At 47.2% G+C, this 17,224-nt stretch overlaps 1 protein-coding gene across 1 annotated transcript; it reads left to right on the top strand.

The window, feature by feature from the left end:
• Positions 1-25: 25 nt before the first annotated feature.
• SRPRA (SRP receptor subunit alpha) lies at positions 26-17,124 on the top strand. The gene is made up of 14 exons (XM_053270258.1): positions 26-263; positions 3,163-3,246; positions 3,399-3,562; positions 5,335-5,495; positions 6,059-6,221; positions 7,710-7,863; positions 8,709-8,818; positions 9,872-9,990; positions 10,556-10,642; positions 11,108-11,280; positions 11,859-12,072; positions 13,281-13,444; positions 13,675-13,773; positions 15,186-17,124. Exons 1-14 carry the CDS (start codon positions 138-140, stop codon positions 15,312-15,314), a joined length of 1,947 nt encoding a protein of 648 aa, XP_053126233.1. The 5' UTR covers positions 26-137; the 3' UTR covers positions 15,315-17,124.
• Positions 17,125-17,224: the final 100 nt, after the last annotated feature.

The raw sequence follows: 17,224 nt of genomic DNA, 5'->3' as shown, positions 1-17,224 counted from the left end.
CCCATTTCCGGCGGAAGTGATGCGTTCGATTAGAGAATAATCTGACGTGGGTTAGGGAGTCGGGCTGGTTTCCCGGCGCCGCAGAGCCCGCTGCCCCTCGCTTCCCCCCCTTCCCCCCGGGGCCCCCCGATTCCGCCATGCTCGACTTCTTCACTATCTTCAGCAAAGGAGGCCTCGTGCTGTGGTGCTTCCAGGGCGTGCGCGGTCCCGCGGCGGCCTGCACTGCCCCCGTGAACGCGCTCATCCGGTCAGTCCTTCTCCAGGTGAGATTCTGTCCCCCTCCCTTTAATCTTAAGTGAGGTTCCTTAGGTTATGCTTATTAAAATTATATATTTCAAATATATTTTAGCATTTTATGTTAGTAAATTTATTGTGTAAGTACACTAAACATATATGTTAATATATAGCCTATTTAATATGAATATATTATGTATATTTTATATTTATTGAAAGCTATGTTTTGAATAATTTGTTTAGGACCATAGGAAGCTGTCATTTACTGAGTCAGACCATTAGTCCATCTATCTTAGTATTTCCTACACAGACTGGCAGTGGCTTCTCCAAGGTTATAGGCAGATGTGTCTCTCAGCTGTATCTTGGAGATGCCAGGGGAAAAACCTGGGAACTTTTGCTCTTCCCAGAGTGGTTCCATCCCCTAAGAGAAATATTTTCCAGCTCTCTCACACATGTAGTCTCCCATTCATATGCAAACCAAGGCAGATCCTGCTTAGCTAAGGGAACAAGTCATGCTTGCTATTGCAAGACCAGCTCTTCTCCTTTATTCATATGTGTGAAATAAAGTCATATTTCCTGATGATCTACCCGCACCAAATTTTGCATGAATGCTGCTGCCACTTAAAGTAATTGAATGCACCACTTGTTACACCAGAATATGCTTGGGGACACTGTTTCCTCTAACAGGGATAACCAGATGTTGTTCACTACAACTCCCAGCATCCCCACCTGTAGTGGCCTTTGACTGGGGATTCTGGGAGTTGTAGTCAACATTATCTGGGAATTCCTGTTAGAGTGAATACTGCTTGGGCACATATTTAAATATATATATTTTTGGTAGGGAGGTTTAGCAGAAATTCTGATTTAACAATCATGTTTCTAACTGTCATTGTTCTCAGTATATTTTTAAAGCTCAATAATAAGAACCATATTTCCAAAACAAACGTAATGCCCAAGAAAAGCAGAAGATCTTGCACAGATTCAAATTTACTGTGGTTCAAAATTACCATGTATGGTTCTGAATAATGTTTGAAGTTGATATCCCGCAGATTTCAGACCGTTCTTCTACTTTGCTTTTTTAAATGTGTTAACTTTAAAAAGTTCTTACATATGTTCAATTTGTTCAGTTTTCCTATAAGCTGAAACTCAAGTATGTAGTACACCACTCTGGGCTCCTTGGAGGAAGAGTGGGATATAAATGTAAAATAATATTAATAATAAAAAATAATAATAAGTGTAATCTATGCAAAATGACTTTTCCTGGTCAACTATGGGCCTCGCCTCCTAGTTAATTATATTTAAGTAAATGTCAGGTCTGTACTGCTCATAGAAAGTAAGGACCCTTGTTCTAAATTAAAACAGAATCAAAATGTTGATCATAGCATCTAAGAACATAAGAACAGCCCTGCTGGATCAGGCCCAAGGCCCATCTCGTCCAGCATCCTGTCTCACACAGTGGCCCACCAGATGCCACTGGAAGCCACAGGCAGGAGTTGAGGGCGTGCCCTCTATCCTGCCATTACTCCTCTGCAACTGGTACTCAGAGGCATCCTGCCTTTGAGGCTGGAGGTGGCCTTTAGCCCTCCAACTAGCAGCCGTTGATAGACCTCTCCTCCATGAAGTTATCCAAACCCTTCTTAAAGCCATCCAGGTTGTTGGCTGTCACCACACCTTGTGGCAGAGAATTCCACAAGTGGATTATGTGTTGTGTGAAAAAGTACTTCCGTTTGTTGGTCCCAGATTTCCCGGCAATCAATTTCATGGGATGACCCCTGGTTCTAGTGTTACGTGAGAGGGAGAAGAATTTCTCTCTGTCCACTTTCTCCACACCATGTATGATTTTATAGACCTCTATCATGTCTCCCTGCAGTCTAAAAAGCCCCCGGTGTTGTAGTCTTGTCTCATAAGGCAAGACTGTACTAATTGTTTAGTTCTAATTGTTAGTTCTGAGCCTGTGCGTTCAGAAGTAAAGCCCACTGAGTACAGAGTTATTTATTCCTCAGTGGGTGGCTTGCATACAGTGCCAGCTTCCATGTTCTTTGTACCACAGGGTAGTACGCAAGTGCACTCTTGTGCATACACAAAAATGACACAGCTGTGATTGTGCAGCCTTTGTGTGCAAGAGCTCATGCTGTGCGTGTTGTAATCGAATGTGCAGGGAAGCTTGGTCTGCATGTGAGCCAGCCTAGGACTGCAGCCTAAGAACTTGCGTAAGTGCTGGCCGAGCATACAAAGCACCCCATTTGGGTTACCATGCAGTAATCCTTACAAACGCCCTGTAATGTAAAGTAAGTAGTGTTATCTCTGTATTGTTGCTGGGAGGCTGAGAGGGACTTGCCTAAGGCCACCTAGTAAAAGAACAGGCTGTGAACCAGATACCTTGAAACAACAGCTGTTTGCAAGTAGGTCTGGAGCAATCATAGGCCTATGGTTGCTTAATAGACCCCTAAAGACTTGAAGCTGCCTCCTAGAACAGAGTTTCTTAACCTTGGGCCCCCAGATGTTGATGGACTACAGCTCCCATCATCCCCAGCCACAATGGACATGGCTGGGGATGATGGGAGTTGTAGTCCATCAACATCTGGGGTCCCACGGTTAAGAAACCCTGTCCTAGAATGTTTAAATATTTTATAAATATTTGTATTTTTAAAAGTTCTCCTTCAAAGTGGATAGTGGTAAGCTGGATACGATTGCTAACTGAGCAAAGAGGCACCTTTTAAAAGTGGTGATTTCTCTTTTGGACTGTGAGCCCTTTGGGGACAGCGAACTATCTGAATGTTTAATTTATGAAATATTATATAAGTAGTAGTAGTTGATGTTGTTGTGTGCCAGAAACAATTGAAGCTTAAAATCTCTGGAACCCTGTAATGTAGGTTTGAAGGGTCTCAGTGTATCCTGCTGACATGTGTGTTAACTCTCTCTTCTCAGGAGCGAGGTGGCAGTAACTCTTTCAACCATGAAGCTCTTACTCTGAAATACAAGCTGGACAATCAGTTTGAACTTGTCTTTGTGGTAAGTGCTGTTCTTTACCGGGCACTATGTTCTGCACTTGAATCATTCACCTGTTTAGAAACATCAATAAGACATCATTATAGGGGTAGTCGTTTCTAGCTACCTCATACTTGGTTATTTTTATTTGCCTAATAGTGTAGTTCTACTTGCAGGTTGGATTTCAGAAAATTCTGACTCTAACCTATGTGGACAAGTTGATAGACGATGTCCATAAGGAGTTCCGAGACAAATATCGCAACGAGTTTCAGCAGAAAGGATCCCTTGGGCTACTCAATGGCACCTTTGATTTTAAAGAAGACTTTTTACGTCTCTTACGGTAACAGGATGACCCCCTTCAATAGCCGCATTCCACCGTTGGCCTTGTTTGTTGTCTTGTCCCAAATATCTTGTATTTTGGAGCTACAAAACTGGGCACCCGGCCCCATGGGAAGGATAAGATATCACTTTGCAGAAGTAGACAGGAAGGTGTTCTGCTCAACAAGAAACTGCTTGCATGATCTTGGCTGTGCTTGGTTTTTCCCATCTTCAGTGTGCTTTGCAATTGCCTCTCTGATGGATTGGACTGCTTTGGAAATGGGACAACTTTGGAAAAGTTGCCCTTGCCTTCATTGGCAATGCTGCACATGTTGCTTATGGGTTTGGAGAAGTACATACAAACTAAGTCAAAGCAGCATCAGTATCCCCAGCTGTAGTTTAGCTTGACATGTCGCACCTTGCAACATGGGAAGAGAGCTTGTCTTATGGTAGCAAGCATGAATGGTCCCCTTTGCTAAGCAGGGTCTGCCCTGGTTTGCATTTGAATGGGAGACGCCATGTTGTGAGCACTGTAAGACAACCTCCATGGGGATGGGGCTGCTCTGGAAAGAGCACCTGCCTGCTTGCATGCAGAAGGGTCCCAAGTTCCTTCTCTGGCATCTCCAAGATAGGGCTGAGAGACTCTTCTGCCTGCAACCTTGGAGAGGCTGCAGCTAGTCAGTGTAGACCAGGGATTCTCAACATTGGGTCCTCAGATGTTATTGGACTTCAACTCCCATAATCCCTAGCCCCAGTGCCTTTGGTTGTGGATTATGGGAGTTGAAGTCGGGGGGGGGGGGAAATGGGGACCCAACATTGAGAATCTCTGGTGTAGACAATACTGAGCTAGGTGGACCAGTGGTCTGACTTGGTATAAGGCAACTTCCTATGGGCAAATTTGCTAATTGCCATTAGCCGTACAATCATGGGCTTAGGAGGCAACTCTTTAGATCTTTATTCATGATGTAGTTTGATCAGTGCACCCTCGAGTGGCAGTTTTATTGCAGGGCAGCACCAGTAAGTGGGGAAAGCGAGTAAGCAAACTTCAGCATGCTAGAAAACAAGCTACTGAAACCTGCTTCAGCAGTGCATTTCAAGGAAACTGCCATCTGTTTTCCTCGGGGAATTAGCACAAGAGAAAGGACTTGTGGCTGGAACAGGTCTATTTTGTTTACTTAGCCTGTTGACTTTTTACAGCTCTAGTTTGTTTACTTGGCCTAGCTTTACTTGGCCTTTTGACTTTTTAAGATGATGCTTTCAATACATTGTTTCCCATCACTCAACGAAGTCCAGATTAGGATTCAACCATGCTTCAGAGAGAGCTTGTTTTTGATCACTCTTCAGGGCGTGGTGAAATTTCTGTCTGGCCTTGTGGAGGATTCAAAGTGAACCTTCAACAGGAGAGAACTGCAAGGAAAAGTCAGCATGTGGCAACAGTGTTGTATGATGAGTTTTGTGCTCACTTTAGGAGGGGGAAAGTCTAGTGGTTCGTTGCTTAGAGGCATTTAAAATGGGGAGGAGAGAAAGAGTTGGCTACAGAAGTAATTTCCATGTAGAAAAAATATTATTGTGTTAATGGGCGTTTTAAAAAATACTGTATTTTATCTTTTTTGATAAAATCTACTCTGCTTTATTAAAAAGAACAATTGAAAAGGGTTTGCAAAAAAAATCAGAGACTATATAAGCAACCATCTTTTGAAATATATCGCTTAAGATAGATACCCAAAGCACACAAAAAACAGCAGGAGTGCGAAAATGATAGGCCAACATGTAACTTTTTCTCTTTGCAACCAGGGATGCAGAGGAGAGCAGCAAAGCCCGAGCTCCCACTGCTATGAAGACTTTTGAGCAGTCTGCAAAGTCCCAAAAAACTGTCAAGTCTATGATAGAAACTCGAGGGGAGAAACCAAAAGAGAAAACTAAGAACAAGAAAAGCAAAGCTTCCAAAAGAGAAGGTGAGTTGATACTGCAATCGGCAGCTGACAAGCCAGGCCTTTTCTAACTCAGATCTGTAGGCCTGGTGTGCTGAAGACCTGTGGGGTGCCTAGTATTTCCCCGTGCCTCTCTCTGATCCATTTTCAGTGTGCACAGACTTTGGCAGAACAAGTGCACTGAGAAGCAGAACCAGCCACCGATCATCAGATCTTAGAATCTCAGTCACGAGATTAAGATCACGTTATGCCACGTTGGTTGGTTAAAATGGAACAATCTGCTACAGTTTCATCTCCGAGGACTGGCAACACAGTGCTAGTCAATAGAGTACTACGTATCAAGAATGTATAAACTAACACTCCTTTCTGAGAGCTCTTCCTCTCCCACCTTCGAATGGGTTTTTGGTTTTAAAAGTTGGTTTTCTCATAAGATGTTGTGGAGAGTAGGATCTGCAGAGCTGAACTGACTAAACAAAAGGATTTCTTCATAATCAATCAATCAATCAATCAGGGGTTTTAAATCCAGCATCGATCTTTCTCTTTTCCTCAACACTGTATTGTTGTAGTAACAATCTTGTCTTGTTTAGCTTCAGGAGGTGAAGCAGTTATAGCCCCCAAAGCAGCCCCAGCTGTTAAATCAGACCCTCCAGTTGCCGCTGGGGACAGGGAGGAATTGTCCAAGGATGAGATCCTGCAAAAGAACAGAGAGGAATTCTTCAGGAAACGCCTGAAGGGAGGAGAGAAGTCCAAGTAAGTGAGGCCAATGCTGGAAGAGAACTCTGGGTGTTGAATCTTTTTTTACTCTGTTCTGAGTGCCTGCAGATCTCAAGGGTTTAATATTGCCCTCTGCAGCTAGTACAAATCAGAGTACAGATTTTTCTGCAAGACAACCTCCAACTTAAGAGATGAGTAATGCTGACTTTCTAAGCTTCAGATCCACATGCATGTCATTTTTGAAATGCAAAGCACATACTTGGAACAGTACAGGTTGTTTTGTATGGCATGGAATGAATGGGAACACTGCATTATTTTATTTATTTTTACATTTATATCCCGCTCTTCCTCCATGGAGCCCAGCGTGGTGTACTACATAGTTGAGTTTCTCCTCACAACAACCCTGTGAAGTCGGTTAGGCTGAGAGAGAAGTGACTGGCCCAGAGTCACCCAGCTAGTTTCATGGCTGAATGGGGATTTGAACTCGGGTCTCCTCGGTCCTAGTCCAGCACTCTAACCACTACACCACGCTGGCTCACTAGGCTCATTGTAACGGCTTGGGACCAGGCTATTTAAGAGGGTGCCTCCTCTGCCATGAACCTGCCCGCCTTTTACGATCTTCTGGAGGAAGATCTTCCTTCAGGACCGGGCTGTGGCTGCCTCAGGGCTTTGGAATATGCTCCCTGCTGAACTAAGAGCATCTCTTTCTCTCTTTGTTCTCAGGCAGACCCTCAAGACTCTCCTGTTCTCGCAAGCTTTTAATTAGAATTTTAATAATTTGTTTTATAATGTTTTAGTCATGTTTTATGTATTTTAACCTGTGATTTTAATGTTAGGATTTGTACACCACCTAGAGATTTACGTATCAGGCGGTATAAAAATATGATTGCTTGAATAAATAAATAAAATTGCGAAGAGTGAGAGAATGCAAATATATGAGGGGGAAGTGTTCCTTTAAAAAAAAAAATCACAATTGGCCATGTGTCCAAATGGAAGGTATGCACAATTTGCAGAAGCTCCTAGGCGCAATCCCTGCTGTCTCTGGGTAGGGCTGGGGATGACCACTGCCTGGGACTCTGGAGAGAGACTTCCAGCTAGTGCGGCCAGTACTGAACTTCCTGTGTGCAAGATCCTGGAGACCATTAAAATGACCCTTTCTGTGCACTTCTAAATCCAGGCAGAAGCAGGCTGGCGGGGGGAGGCGAGTAGGCTTCTGACTGCCTGTGGGTGGTGGCAAGAATATTTATATACCACTTTTCAAAAAAATTGCAAAGCCATAGAATGAGCTAATGGTGAGACCCTTTGAGAGAGGGAACGATGTAGAAAGGAATGCAAAGGAAGCACCAGTATCGATGATGGGATGCTCTTTGGGGCTGGATAAGGGACCATTGCGAAATATCCCTCTTCAAGAGAGTCACCACTTTAAAAATGGCCTCTTTTCTCCACGTAGCAGGGGCCGTGTGCAAATGTCTTAGACTGGGATCCTTTGTGACTTCTAATGGCACTTCTGTGCTTCCTTCCCAGCAAGTCCCCAAAGCAGGACACTCAGAAGGAGAAGGGGAAGAAGCCCAGAGTGTGGGAACTGGGGAACTCGAATGCCAAAGTACTTGATTATAGTAACTCCACCACCAATGGAAATGCGGACACGTGTCCCATGGAAGAGTACGATGCAGATATGGTAAGCTCTAAAACTCATTGGCATGCAGTATGCCAGTCTTGTGCCCTGCTGCTTCGCCTTCCCAGGATGCCTCTGTCCTCCCTAGAAAGTGTGGCTGCTCACATTGTAGGAAGCAGAGCCAAGGGTTGCTCTCGGGTGTCCTCTGCTGCATGTGATCCTCCTAGAGGCGAACAGCACTGTAATCTTCCGGTTCTTAGACCAGGAGAGCTGGACAGGTGGTGTCAAGCATGAATTGTTCCCTTTTGAGAAGCAGGGCCCACCTTGGCTTGCAAGGGCAGGGCTGCTCAGCTTTGGCCCTCCAGCTGTTTTTGGACTACAGCTCCCATAATCCTCAACCACAGTGGCCAGTAGTCGGGGTTTGTGGGAGTTGTAGGCAAACATCTGCAGGAGGGCCAAGGTGGAGCAGCCCTGCCTTAGGGGGATGGGGCTATAGTTCAGTGGTAGAGCACCTTCTCTGCATGCAGAAGGTCCCAGGTTCAATCCCTGGCAGCATCTCCAGGTAGGGTTGGGAGAGACTCCTGTTGGTAACCTTGGAGAGATGCTGCCAGTCAGTATAGAGAATACGGAGCTAGATGGACCAAGGGTCTGAGTTTATATAGGGCCAGCTTCCCTATGTTCCTTTGTGTGTGAGAGACGAGTACAAAGGCTAGCCAAAAATACACATACAAGATGATTTGCTACAGAATAGAAAATTTCTACATCATAGACTATCCCCTACAGAAGTAACTGCTGCTGTTCACTGTAGTCCATGTAAACAGAGCCTGAGCTCCTTAGAAAACTGATCCACAGTAACATAGCCAGTGGCAAAGTATGTTGACTCCTGGATTTCCTGTCCTCCAATTCAGGTCCTTGGGGATCGTGACCGTGAGCCTGGCCATCTTCGTGATCTTGAATACGAGAGTGAAGAGGAAACGGAAGAGGAGGAAAAGGCGGTTCAGAATTCTTCAGGTGGAAGGTGAGGTCTCTGTGGTCCTTGGTGCCCATCGCCCCTCCCAGTTTCTGCAGTGTCGTATAGCCTTCTGGGTGCGTGCTGTTGAGAGACTCTTGCCTGCAACCTTGGAGAAGCTGTTGCCAGTCTGTGTAGGCAATACGGAGCTAGATGGACCAATGGTCTGTCGAAGGCAGCTTCCTATGTTCCACCAAAGAAACTGGCAGCTGTTCTCCCTGGGAATTCCAAGCCCTTTGCTATCGGGGAAGAAATAGCCCCCAAAGAACTGCAAAGCACCTTAAATGCTTACCTCCTTGCTTTGCGATGCTTATATTTTATTGAATATGTTCCCCATCTTGGTATGGGGCAAGGCAGGTTAGAAATGGAGTCACAGGAATTCTCAAACTTGAGTCCCTAGATGATGTTGGATGACAACTCCCATCACCCCTTGCCACAGGCCACTGTAGTGGGGGATGATGGGAGTTGTAGTTCAGCAGCAGCTGGGGACTCAGGTGTGAGAACCCCTGGACTAAAGAATCCTAATAGTGACTGAAAGACCTTCCCCTTGATCCAACCTGATCTGCAGACTCTGACGGGGAGGGGGTGGGATCCAAAGATGCTGCTTCTGTGTGATCCCTTTGGGCCGTCTCTTTACCATGTCCGCTGCCAGATGTTCATGTAGCTGTTGAATGCAAACCACTGTTGTGCATCGCATTTTGCAGGTCTTGTAGTCATAATTTCTGACTGGCCATGCAAATGATGCTCCAAAGGAGCATTGAGGCCTCTCAGAGGCTGCCTGGGTATATAAAGGTAAAGTGTGCCATCAAGTTGATTTCGACCCCTGACGCCCACTGAGCCCCGTGGTTGTCTTTGGTAGAATCCAGGAGGGGTTTACCATTTCCTCCTCCCGCACAGTATGAGATTATGCCTTTCGGCACCTTCCTATATCACTGCTGCCCGATATAGGTGTTTCTCATAGTCTGGGGAACATACGAGTGGGGATTCGAATTCCTTCCTTGAATTGCTGCATTTCCTCCTAAAACTGCCTGTGACATTCTGCTGATGCTTTCCTGTTCCCAGTGCGAAGAAGGGTGGCCTCGGGGGCATGTTTGGGATGCTCAAAGGCCTTGTGGGCTCTAAAAGCTTAACCAGAGAGGACATGGACCCTGTGCTGGAGAAGATGAAAGATCACCTGATTGGTATGTTTGGGGTACCTCTGGGACAATGTGTTTGTAGGCTGGCTTGGATTCTTTGATGCATGGAGGGTCAAACACTGCCTATTCCTCCAGCAGTTGCAGCTGAGCTGTGCTGACCTTGGCATTTAAGGGAACAGTTGGCTGGTTCTCGGAAGAGATGTGGGAAGTATATTGGGGTGGTTTGGGTTTTTCATGCTGTCAAAATATAGCCCTTTGGCCACCGTAGCCACTCTTACAATCCAGGCACATGGAGCTTTGAACAAGACCCACACGGGCCCCAGGTGTTTCCACAATGACTTACCTGAATGTCAGCATCCTACAGTAACTGACTGTCACCTGTTCATCCTTTAGGCTGGGAGATGCAGAGTGTTGGCTTATATGGGAGAACACAATCTCTGCCTGCTGCTGCTCTGCTTCCTCGAGCGCTACACATGTCCACACACCAATGTCCACAAACCAACAATTTGTTTATATGGGGCATAAAAACAAATTGTTCTGCTTTTTCTGGACAAAGCACCTGAACCAGAAGCATTCACCTCTTAACTCACCATATTTCTTCTTTCCAAAGCTAAGAATGTTGCTGCTGAAATTGCTGTCCAGCTGTGTGAATCGGTTGCAAAGAAGCTGGAAGGCAAAGTGATGGGCACCTTCACCAGTAAGTGTCCCTTCCCCTAGAGTAGCTCTGCCTAAATATGATCTTGTTGGACTACCTTGAGGTTTGCCAGCGAAACGTGCTACCAAAGCCACTCCATGCCTTGCGTTAGACTTGGTTGTGCTGTTTCTGAGCAACTGGCTTTGGAATTCTTGTTTTTGCTCCTTCAGACCAAGACAAGATGTGTTGTTTTTCAAGCTTTCAACTGGTTGTAGCTTCCCCAGCGATGCCGATGGGGTCATAGCTCAGTGGTAGAGCATCTGCCTTGCATGCAGAAGGTCCCAGGTTCCATCTCCAGGAAGAGCTGGGAAAGGCTTCTGCCTGGAACCTTTGGAGAGCCACTGCCAGTCAGAGTAGACAGCACTCAGTCAGTCGAACCAATGGTCTGACTCTATCAGCGTGACCCTTTTTGTTGGTTTCAGCTACATAGCTATCTCATGCTTGTTTGTCTAACTTCCCATTTCCCAGCGGTGACCTCCACAGTGAAGCAGGCCCTCCAGGAGTCTCTGGTGCAGATCCTGCAGCCCCAGCGCCGTGTGGATGTCTTGCGTGATGTGATGGATGCCCAACGCCACCGTCGACCTTATGTCATCACTTTCTGTGGCGTCAATGGAGTTGGGAAGTCAACCAACTTGGCCAAGGTACTTTAAAGAATCTGCATGTGGGAATGGGGTGAAGTAGCTCTGTGGGAAAGCATCTGCTCTGCATGCAGAAGGCCCCGGCTTCAATCCCTGGCATCTCCAGGTTATGGCTGGGAAAGTGGGAATGACCTCTTTCTGAGACCCCTGAAAGCTCCTGCTAATCAGTGTAGACAGTGCTGATCCAGGTGGACTAAGTGTTTGGCTGCGTATGTGGCAGCTTTATATACTGAACCCTTCAACAAGGAATTATGGTAGGTAAAAGGACCAATTGGAGTGTAAAAAGATAAGCCACTCACTCTATTATCTCATGAATACTAATGGCTTCTCAGATTTTACCAGGTCTTGCCCATGTTTCTAAGTGGTTTTCTAGCTACAAAAGCTAGACACTGGTCATTTTTAACACGTAGGGTTAATTGCAAAACCAGGGCTTGTGCAACCGAAGTGCCGAATAGCGCATACCCAGAGCTGGGCATCGCTAGACCTGGAAGCAAGCAGTGCTGTGAGGAGCCCTTGGATGTCTGACTTAGCAAGTGTGCAGCAGGCCGCAGAGGGATAACGTTCTTCTGCCCACCCTCCAGATTTCTTTCTGGCTGATTGAAAACGGGTTCAGTGTCCTTATCGCTGCCTGTGATACGTTCCGTGCCGGAGCCGTGGAGCAGCTGCGCACGCATACTCGCCGCCTGCATGCTCTGCACCCTCCAGAGAACCACAGCGGCCGCACAATGGTGCAGCTTTACGAGAAGGGATATGGGAAGGATGCGGCCGGCATTGCCATGGAAGCCATTGCCTATGGTAAGGCCATGTCCCCTACCGACTTTTTATCCCTTCATCTTTCTCCCACTCACCCCAAATCATCTCTCGCCTGTCACTGAAACTTCTCCTCCAACACACCCCACTTATTGCTCTGCAGCGTCCGGATGCTGAGGACCTTCCTAGCCAATAGGAAGCAGATTTTGCTAACTGAGCAAAGACACCTCTGTTAAAGTGGTGATTCTCTTCTGTTTAGCAGGGGGAGAGCAACCTGCCTTATCCAACCCCAGCACAGCATCTCTCCAATGGCTGTTGCTGGTATCTGCCTTATGTTTCTTTTTAGATTGTGAGCCGTTTGGGGACAGGGGAGCATTTATTTATGTATTGGATTATTTGTTGTTCTGTGTAAACCACTTTGAGAACTTGGGTTGAAGAGTGGTATATGGTAAGGCCATAGCAGTAGTAGGAGGTAGAGCTGTGGTGTTTGGTGTTCTCTAATGACTGGACACAGGCATTGTGCAGTGGGCAGCATTTTCCTTTTGCTAGCATAGGATTTGGGGTGGGGTGGGAGGTTTTAATTTTGTGTTTAACTCTTCTGTACTAAATTAAGGCGCTCTGAATTAGATGATGAATCTAATGTCAGACCAAAGTTGGAGATTCTGGCAGTGTGCACACTTCAGCAGAGCATGTGTGAACCCCAGGATTTTCCAGCAATCTCCACTTAGCCACACGCCAAACCAAGCTCTGTAATCTGGGATCTGAAGTTGGCTTCATGTCAGTCTGGCACATTGCTGGGGAAGATCGCTGAAAAATCCTGTCTTCACACCACACACTTTGTTAATGCGTGCGTGAAACTGGCAGGTCTGATTGACCTTAGATTCATCATGTGTAGAGCCCCTAAGAATTACTCGTCCATAAATCTGGTCTTGTGAAAGTATTCTTCAGGGGAAGCCTCTTGCTTATAGGAAAGGCAGGTGAGCATCCTTCCTTGCAGCGAGAAATGGGTACTGGCTTTGTACTACAACACACACACCCCCCCCAAAAAAGTGGTTACACATACAGTTCCCATGTAAGCATATTGTGATTTGCTGGCTGTGTTCTATAACACATTTCAAAGGAGAAATAAGCTGTCAGTCCCTAGCAGCTTTCACTAAAAGCAGTACACTTGGGTTGCCTAACCCTGCCGCCTCCTGTTGTTCGATTGGCTCCTTCTAAGACGTGCACCCCACCTCCTCTGTTTCTCTTCCCAGCACGTAATCAAGGTTTTGAGGTGGTCTTGGTGGACACCGCAGGCCGTATGCAGGACAATGCCCCCTTGATGACAGCGCTGGCGAAGCTGATTGCAGTCAACACCCCTGATCTCGTTCTGTTTGTGGGAGAAGCCTTGGTGGGCAACGAGGCTGTGGATCAGCTGGTGAGTTTCCGGAGCTTATTACTTGGAGATACAAACTTGCATCTGTTGAGAGCTGCTTCACCTTGGACGCACAAGCCTGCAAGAAGGAGCGTGTTCATACAACAAATGCATCCATGTGCCCAGAAGTCCTTGGGGTGGCCAGAGGCGCCCAACTGTAGGCTGGCAAAATGCTCATAGACCTCCGGAAAGTGCTGCATGAGAACCCTATTTTCCTCTTTCCACCCCCCCAGGTCAAATTCAACAAGGCCCTCGCCGACCACTCCATGGCTCAGACTCCACGCCTCATTGATGGAATCGTGCTTACCAAGTTTGACACTATAGACGACAAGGTAAATGAAGCCAGTTGCTAGTATCGCGGGGAATGGGGGGGACGTGTGCTTAGTACTCGGGTCTCTTCTCAGGGGCAAAGGTTTCACATTGCTGTGAGTGTCACCAGATGAGTTTGGAGCTGCGCAGGCTGCGTCCCGTGGAGGGTCAGAAAGGGAAGGAGGATCGAAAGGAGCTCTGAGCAAGCGGGGATGGGACTCTTCAGGGCCAAGCTGTAGGAGAGCCAACAATATTGACTTTTTGTAGGCAGCTTCCCGGTTCTCAAATTTAGTGATCATAGAGGTAGTTCTGGTCTTTTGCAGGGATTTCCAGTTGGAATAGAAGTAAAGGGGAGAACCCTTTAAATTTTAACGCTCCAACCCCTGGAATGACCAAAGCTACCCCCGATAACCAAGTTAGTGTACAGGCTTGCCCATCATGGTTTTGCATATCCATGTGGGGAAAAAATGGGGGGAGGGTATATCTCCCTCGCATTTTATATAAAAATGGGGCATATCTGCAGATTGGCGGTGGCCAGAAATGACCTCTGAGGTCATTTGTGACTAGTTTTAAAGGGGGGGACCCACAGAGCATGGTAGAGCCCTTTACTTGGCCTTTTTCCCCATGGGTTTTGCCTGTTTGGCCATTTCCCTGCCCTTAGGAACCTAGCCCCCAGATTTCCATTACCCCAATGCCTCAGTAGCTGCAGTACGTGCCAAGAATGGAACCGCCACGAATACCGAGGTCGTCCTCCTGTATCATGGATGCAGCCCACTGCTGCTGCTCAGCTGATAAGCGGCTGGGATAAGCCCTTTAACTTTAAAAATCCCCACCCCATTCTCATGTGAAAAGTGGAGTGGGTTGCTCATTCATGGGGTTGTGCATTTAAAAGTCCCCAAAACCTAACCTCATTTTCCAGGTTAGTTTTAAGTTTTGAATATGGCGCGTTTACCTTTGTGGTACGTTCATGGAACACTATCGCTGTGCTATTCAAAGGTACCCTGTGCTCGTGTCATTTGGCCCTGGCTGGGTTTCCCCCCATTAAATACCAGCTGGGCAGCTGATGAGGATTGCAGTGGGGAGGGCGGCCATAAGAACTCTTTTGGCAGCAGTGGTGAACTTTCCTCCCACAGCAAATGACAGCTGTGAGAGCAATCTGGATAAGGACCCTGTGGCAGAGGGCAAGAGAGAAAATTCCCTCCTCCCCCCTGCCATAGCCACAGCTCTGATTTCCCCGCAACCAATACATTTAACCCCAAGCAGGTAGTTCCAAATTCCATGATTAATGTCATGCCTGATTCCGCCCTCTGTGTCTTATAACACTTTGTCAGCCTTCTTGCTTAGCTGCTGCTCCTTGACCAAGACACCCACATGAACACACCTTGATCCTGCTTCTTCTCCCAAGCTCATGAAGTGTGCCCTTTTCCTTCCCTAGGTCGGCGCTGCAATCTCCATGACCTACATCACCAGCAAACCGATTGTGTTTGTTGGCACCGGACAAACTTACTGTGACCTGCGTAGCCTTAACGCCAAGGCTGTGGTTGCTGCTCTCATGAAGGCCTAGCCACCAACTTATTCCACCAAACGCCTGTTGGCCAATGTCTCAGAACGTGCTTTCTGTCTCGGGTCTTTCTTTGGCATAGTGCAAAACAGAACAGAGGAATGCTGGAGCAAGAGGTCGCTTTCCTGGCTATAACCCTCCCTTTCGGGTTCACTTTAACGCACACCTCCTTTGTCCACAATGCGTGGTTCTCATCGTAGTCTTCAGTCATGTGCCACTCGTTTGAAGCTCACCACGCCCATCGCACTCATTGGCTCTCCAGAGTTTTGGGGAATGGAATTGTCTTGCCCGAGCTGGAGCATCCATTGACTGGAGTGCCTCCAGGTTTGTCTCCACCCATCCTGTGAACTCCTCTCCCCAAGTCCCTTCATCCTGCCTGTTTGGGGCAGACACCCAGAGTATTATGATGTAGGCTTCAAGGACTGCAGGGGGCTGCTGCCACCAACCAGCTAGGCATCTTATAGACTCTGGTGTAGTTAAAACTTCTCCCCCCCACCCGGCCAGATTATGCTCCAGCGATGCAGAAGGCATGTGGGGGTTGCCTTGGCAACAGGCTGTCTTTCCTAGCCGTAAACTAGCTGCCATTGGTTGTCCTGTAGCGCAGAGAGATAGCCTGCTGCCTGTTGACCGTTTTAGTGGATCAAGCTTCATTCTTGCTGTTTGGCTCTGATCACAGCAGCTCACCAAAGCTTTCAAACCAAAAAAAAAAAAAAAAAGAATGGTAAGGGTGAATCCTGCTGCTTAGAGAGGGGCTTTGGGAGGGCAGGGGGGCTGCTGATGCCTTAAAACGAGTCCTCCTTTGTGTTGTCGGTGGGACTCTTCCCAGCACGGCCGTCCAGATCCTATTGAGGGAAACACAGGAATCCTGGGGGGCGGGCGGGGGCATTTTGGCTGGCAAACTGTTGTAGCCAGGGGCCTCCTGCTGTTTCTAATAATGTCTCTCCACCCGATCAGAGAGCACTGCTTGTTGCACCTTGTGTGTGTATGTGTGGGAGCTGAATAGGGGTTCAGTCACAAATCACTGCCTGGCGTGGACTCTGCTTCGGCTTGATTTTATCTGTGTGGTTTAGGGTGAGCAGAAGCTGCACTTCTCTGCACGGTAATGTGCAAAGCTGACAGTTGTGCTCATGATGGACAACTCAGGCAATCCCCTTGTCCCCAAGGAGGGTCAATTGGGGGGCTGGGGTGGGGAGGAGACACATCTGGCAATATGCAGAGCCGGTTGTGTGAACTGGCTAGAATTCTGAGCTCCTTAGAGCAGGACTAGATCGACTCTTGTACTGAATGACTCACCTCCATTCCACAAGGCAGAGGTTCTCTACCCGGGGCACTCCAGATGTTGAACTACAACTCCCATCACCCCCAGCTACAGTGTATCATGGTTGGGGGCGATGGGAGTTGCCCTTCAACAACATCTGGAGCGCTACTGGTTGGGAACCTCTGCCCCAAGTCACTGCCTCACCGCCCATCCCTTCCTGTCCCACTCACCAGAGATCAGCATCCAAGCCAGTCCACCTGAGCTCTTTTGCATGCTCTCCTACCTGCACTGGCTTTTGCTTTTCCGAACCAGCCTGTCAAAGGAATGTCCGGGTGGGGAAATGCCGGTGGCTGCTTGCTGCTTTTTTGGCCCCTTCTCCCCGCTCCCTTCAGAGTGCCTCTTGATCCTGGTATAAAGTGCTATGTTGAACAATAAAGAATTCTCTATGAAGATGTCTTGTAGCTCGGTATTGCAGATGTGCTATAGTGCAATAAGTTGAATGCTGTCTGCTAAAAAGATAATTTATATAATAAAATTTCATTTTAAAAAAACCCACACACACCCTGCTCTGTTCCTGTTTGCGTGGGGGAAACTGCACCATAAGCAGCCAGTGGGTTGGACCTGGGACCTTTGCCACGCACTGAGCTGGACCACC

The sequence above is a fragment of the Hemicordylus capensis genome, chromosome 8 (genome assembly GCF_027244095.1).
Source record: "Hemicordylus capensis ecotype Gifberg chromosome 8, rHemCap1.1.pri, whole genome shotgun sequence".
Classification (NCBI taxonomy): Eukaryota; Metazoa; Chordata; class Lepidosauria; order Squamata; family Cordylidae; genus Hemicordylus; species Hemicordylus capensis.
This window is presented reverse-complemented; position numbering and strand designations above follow the sequence as displayed.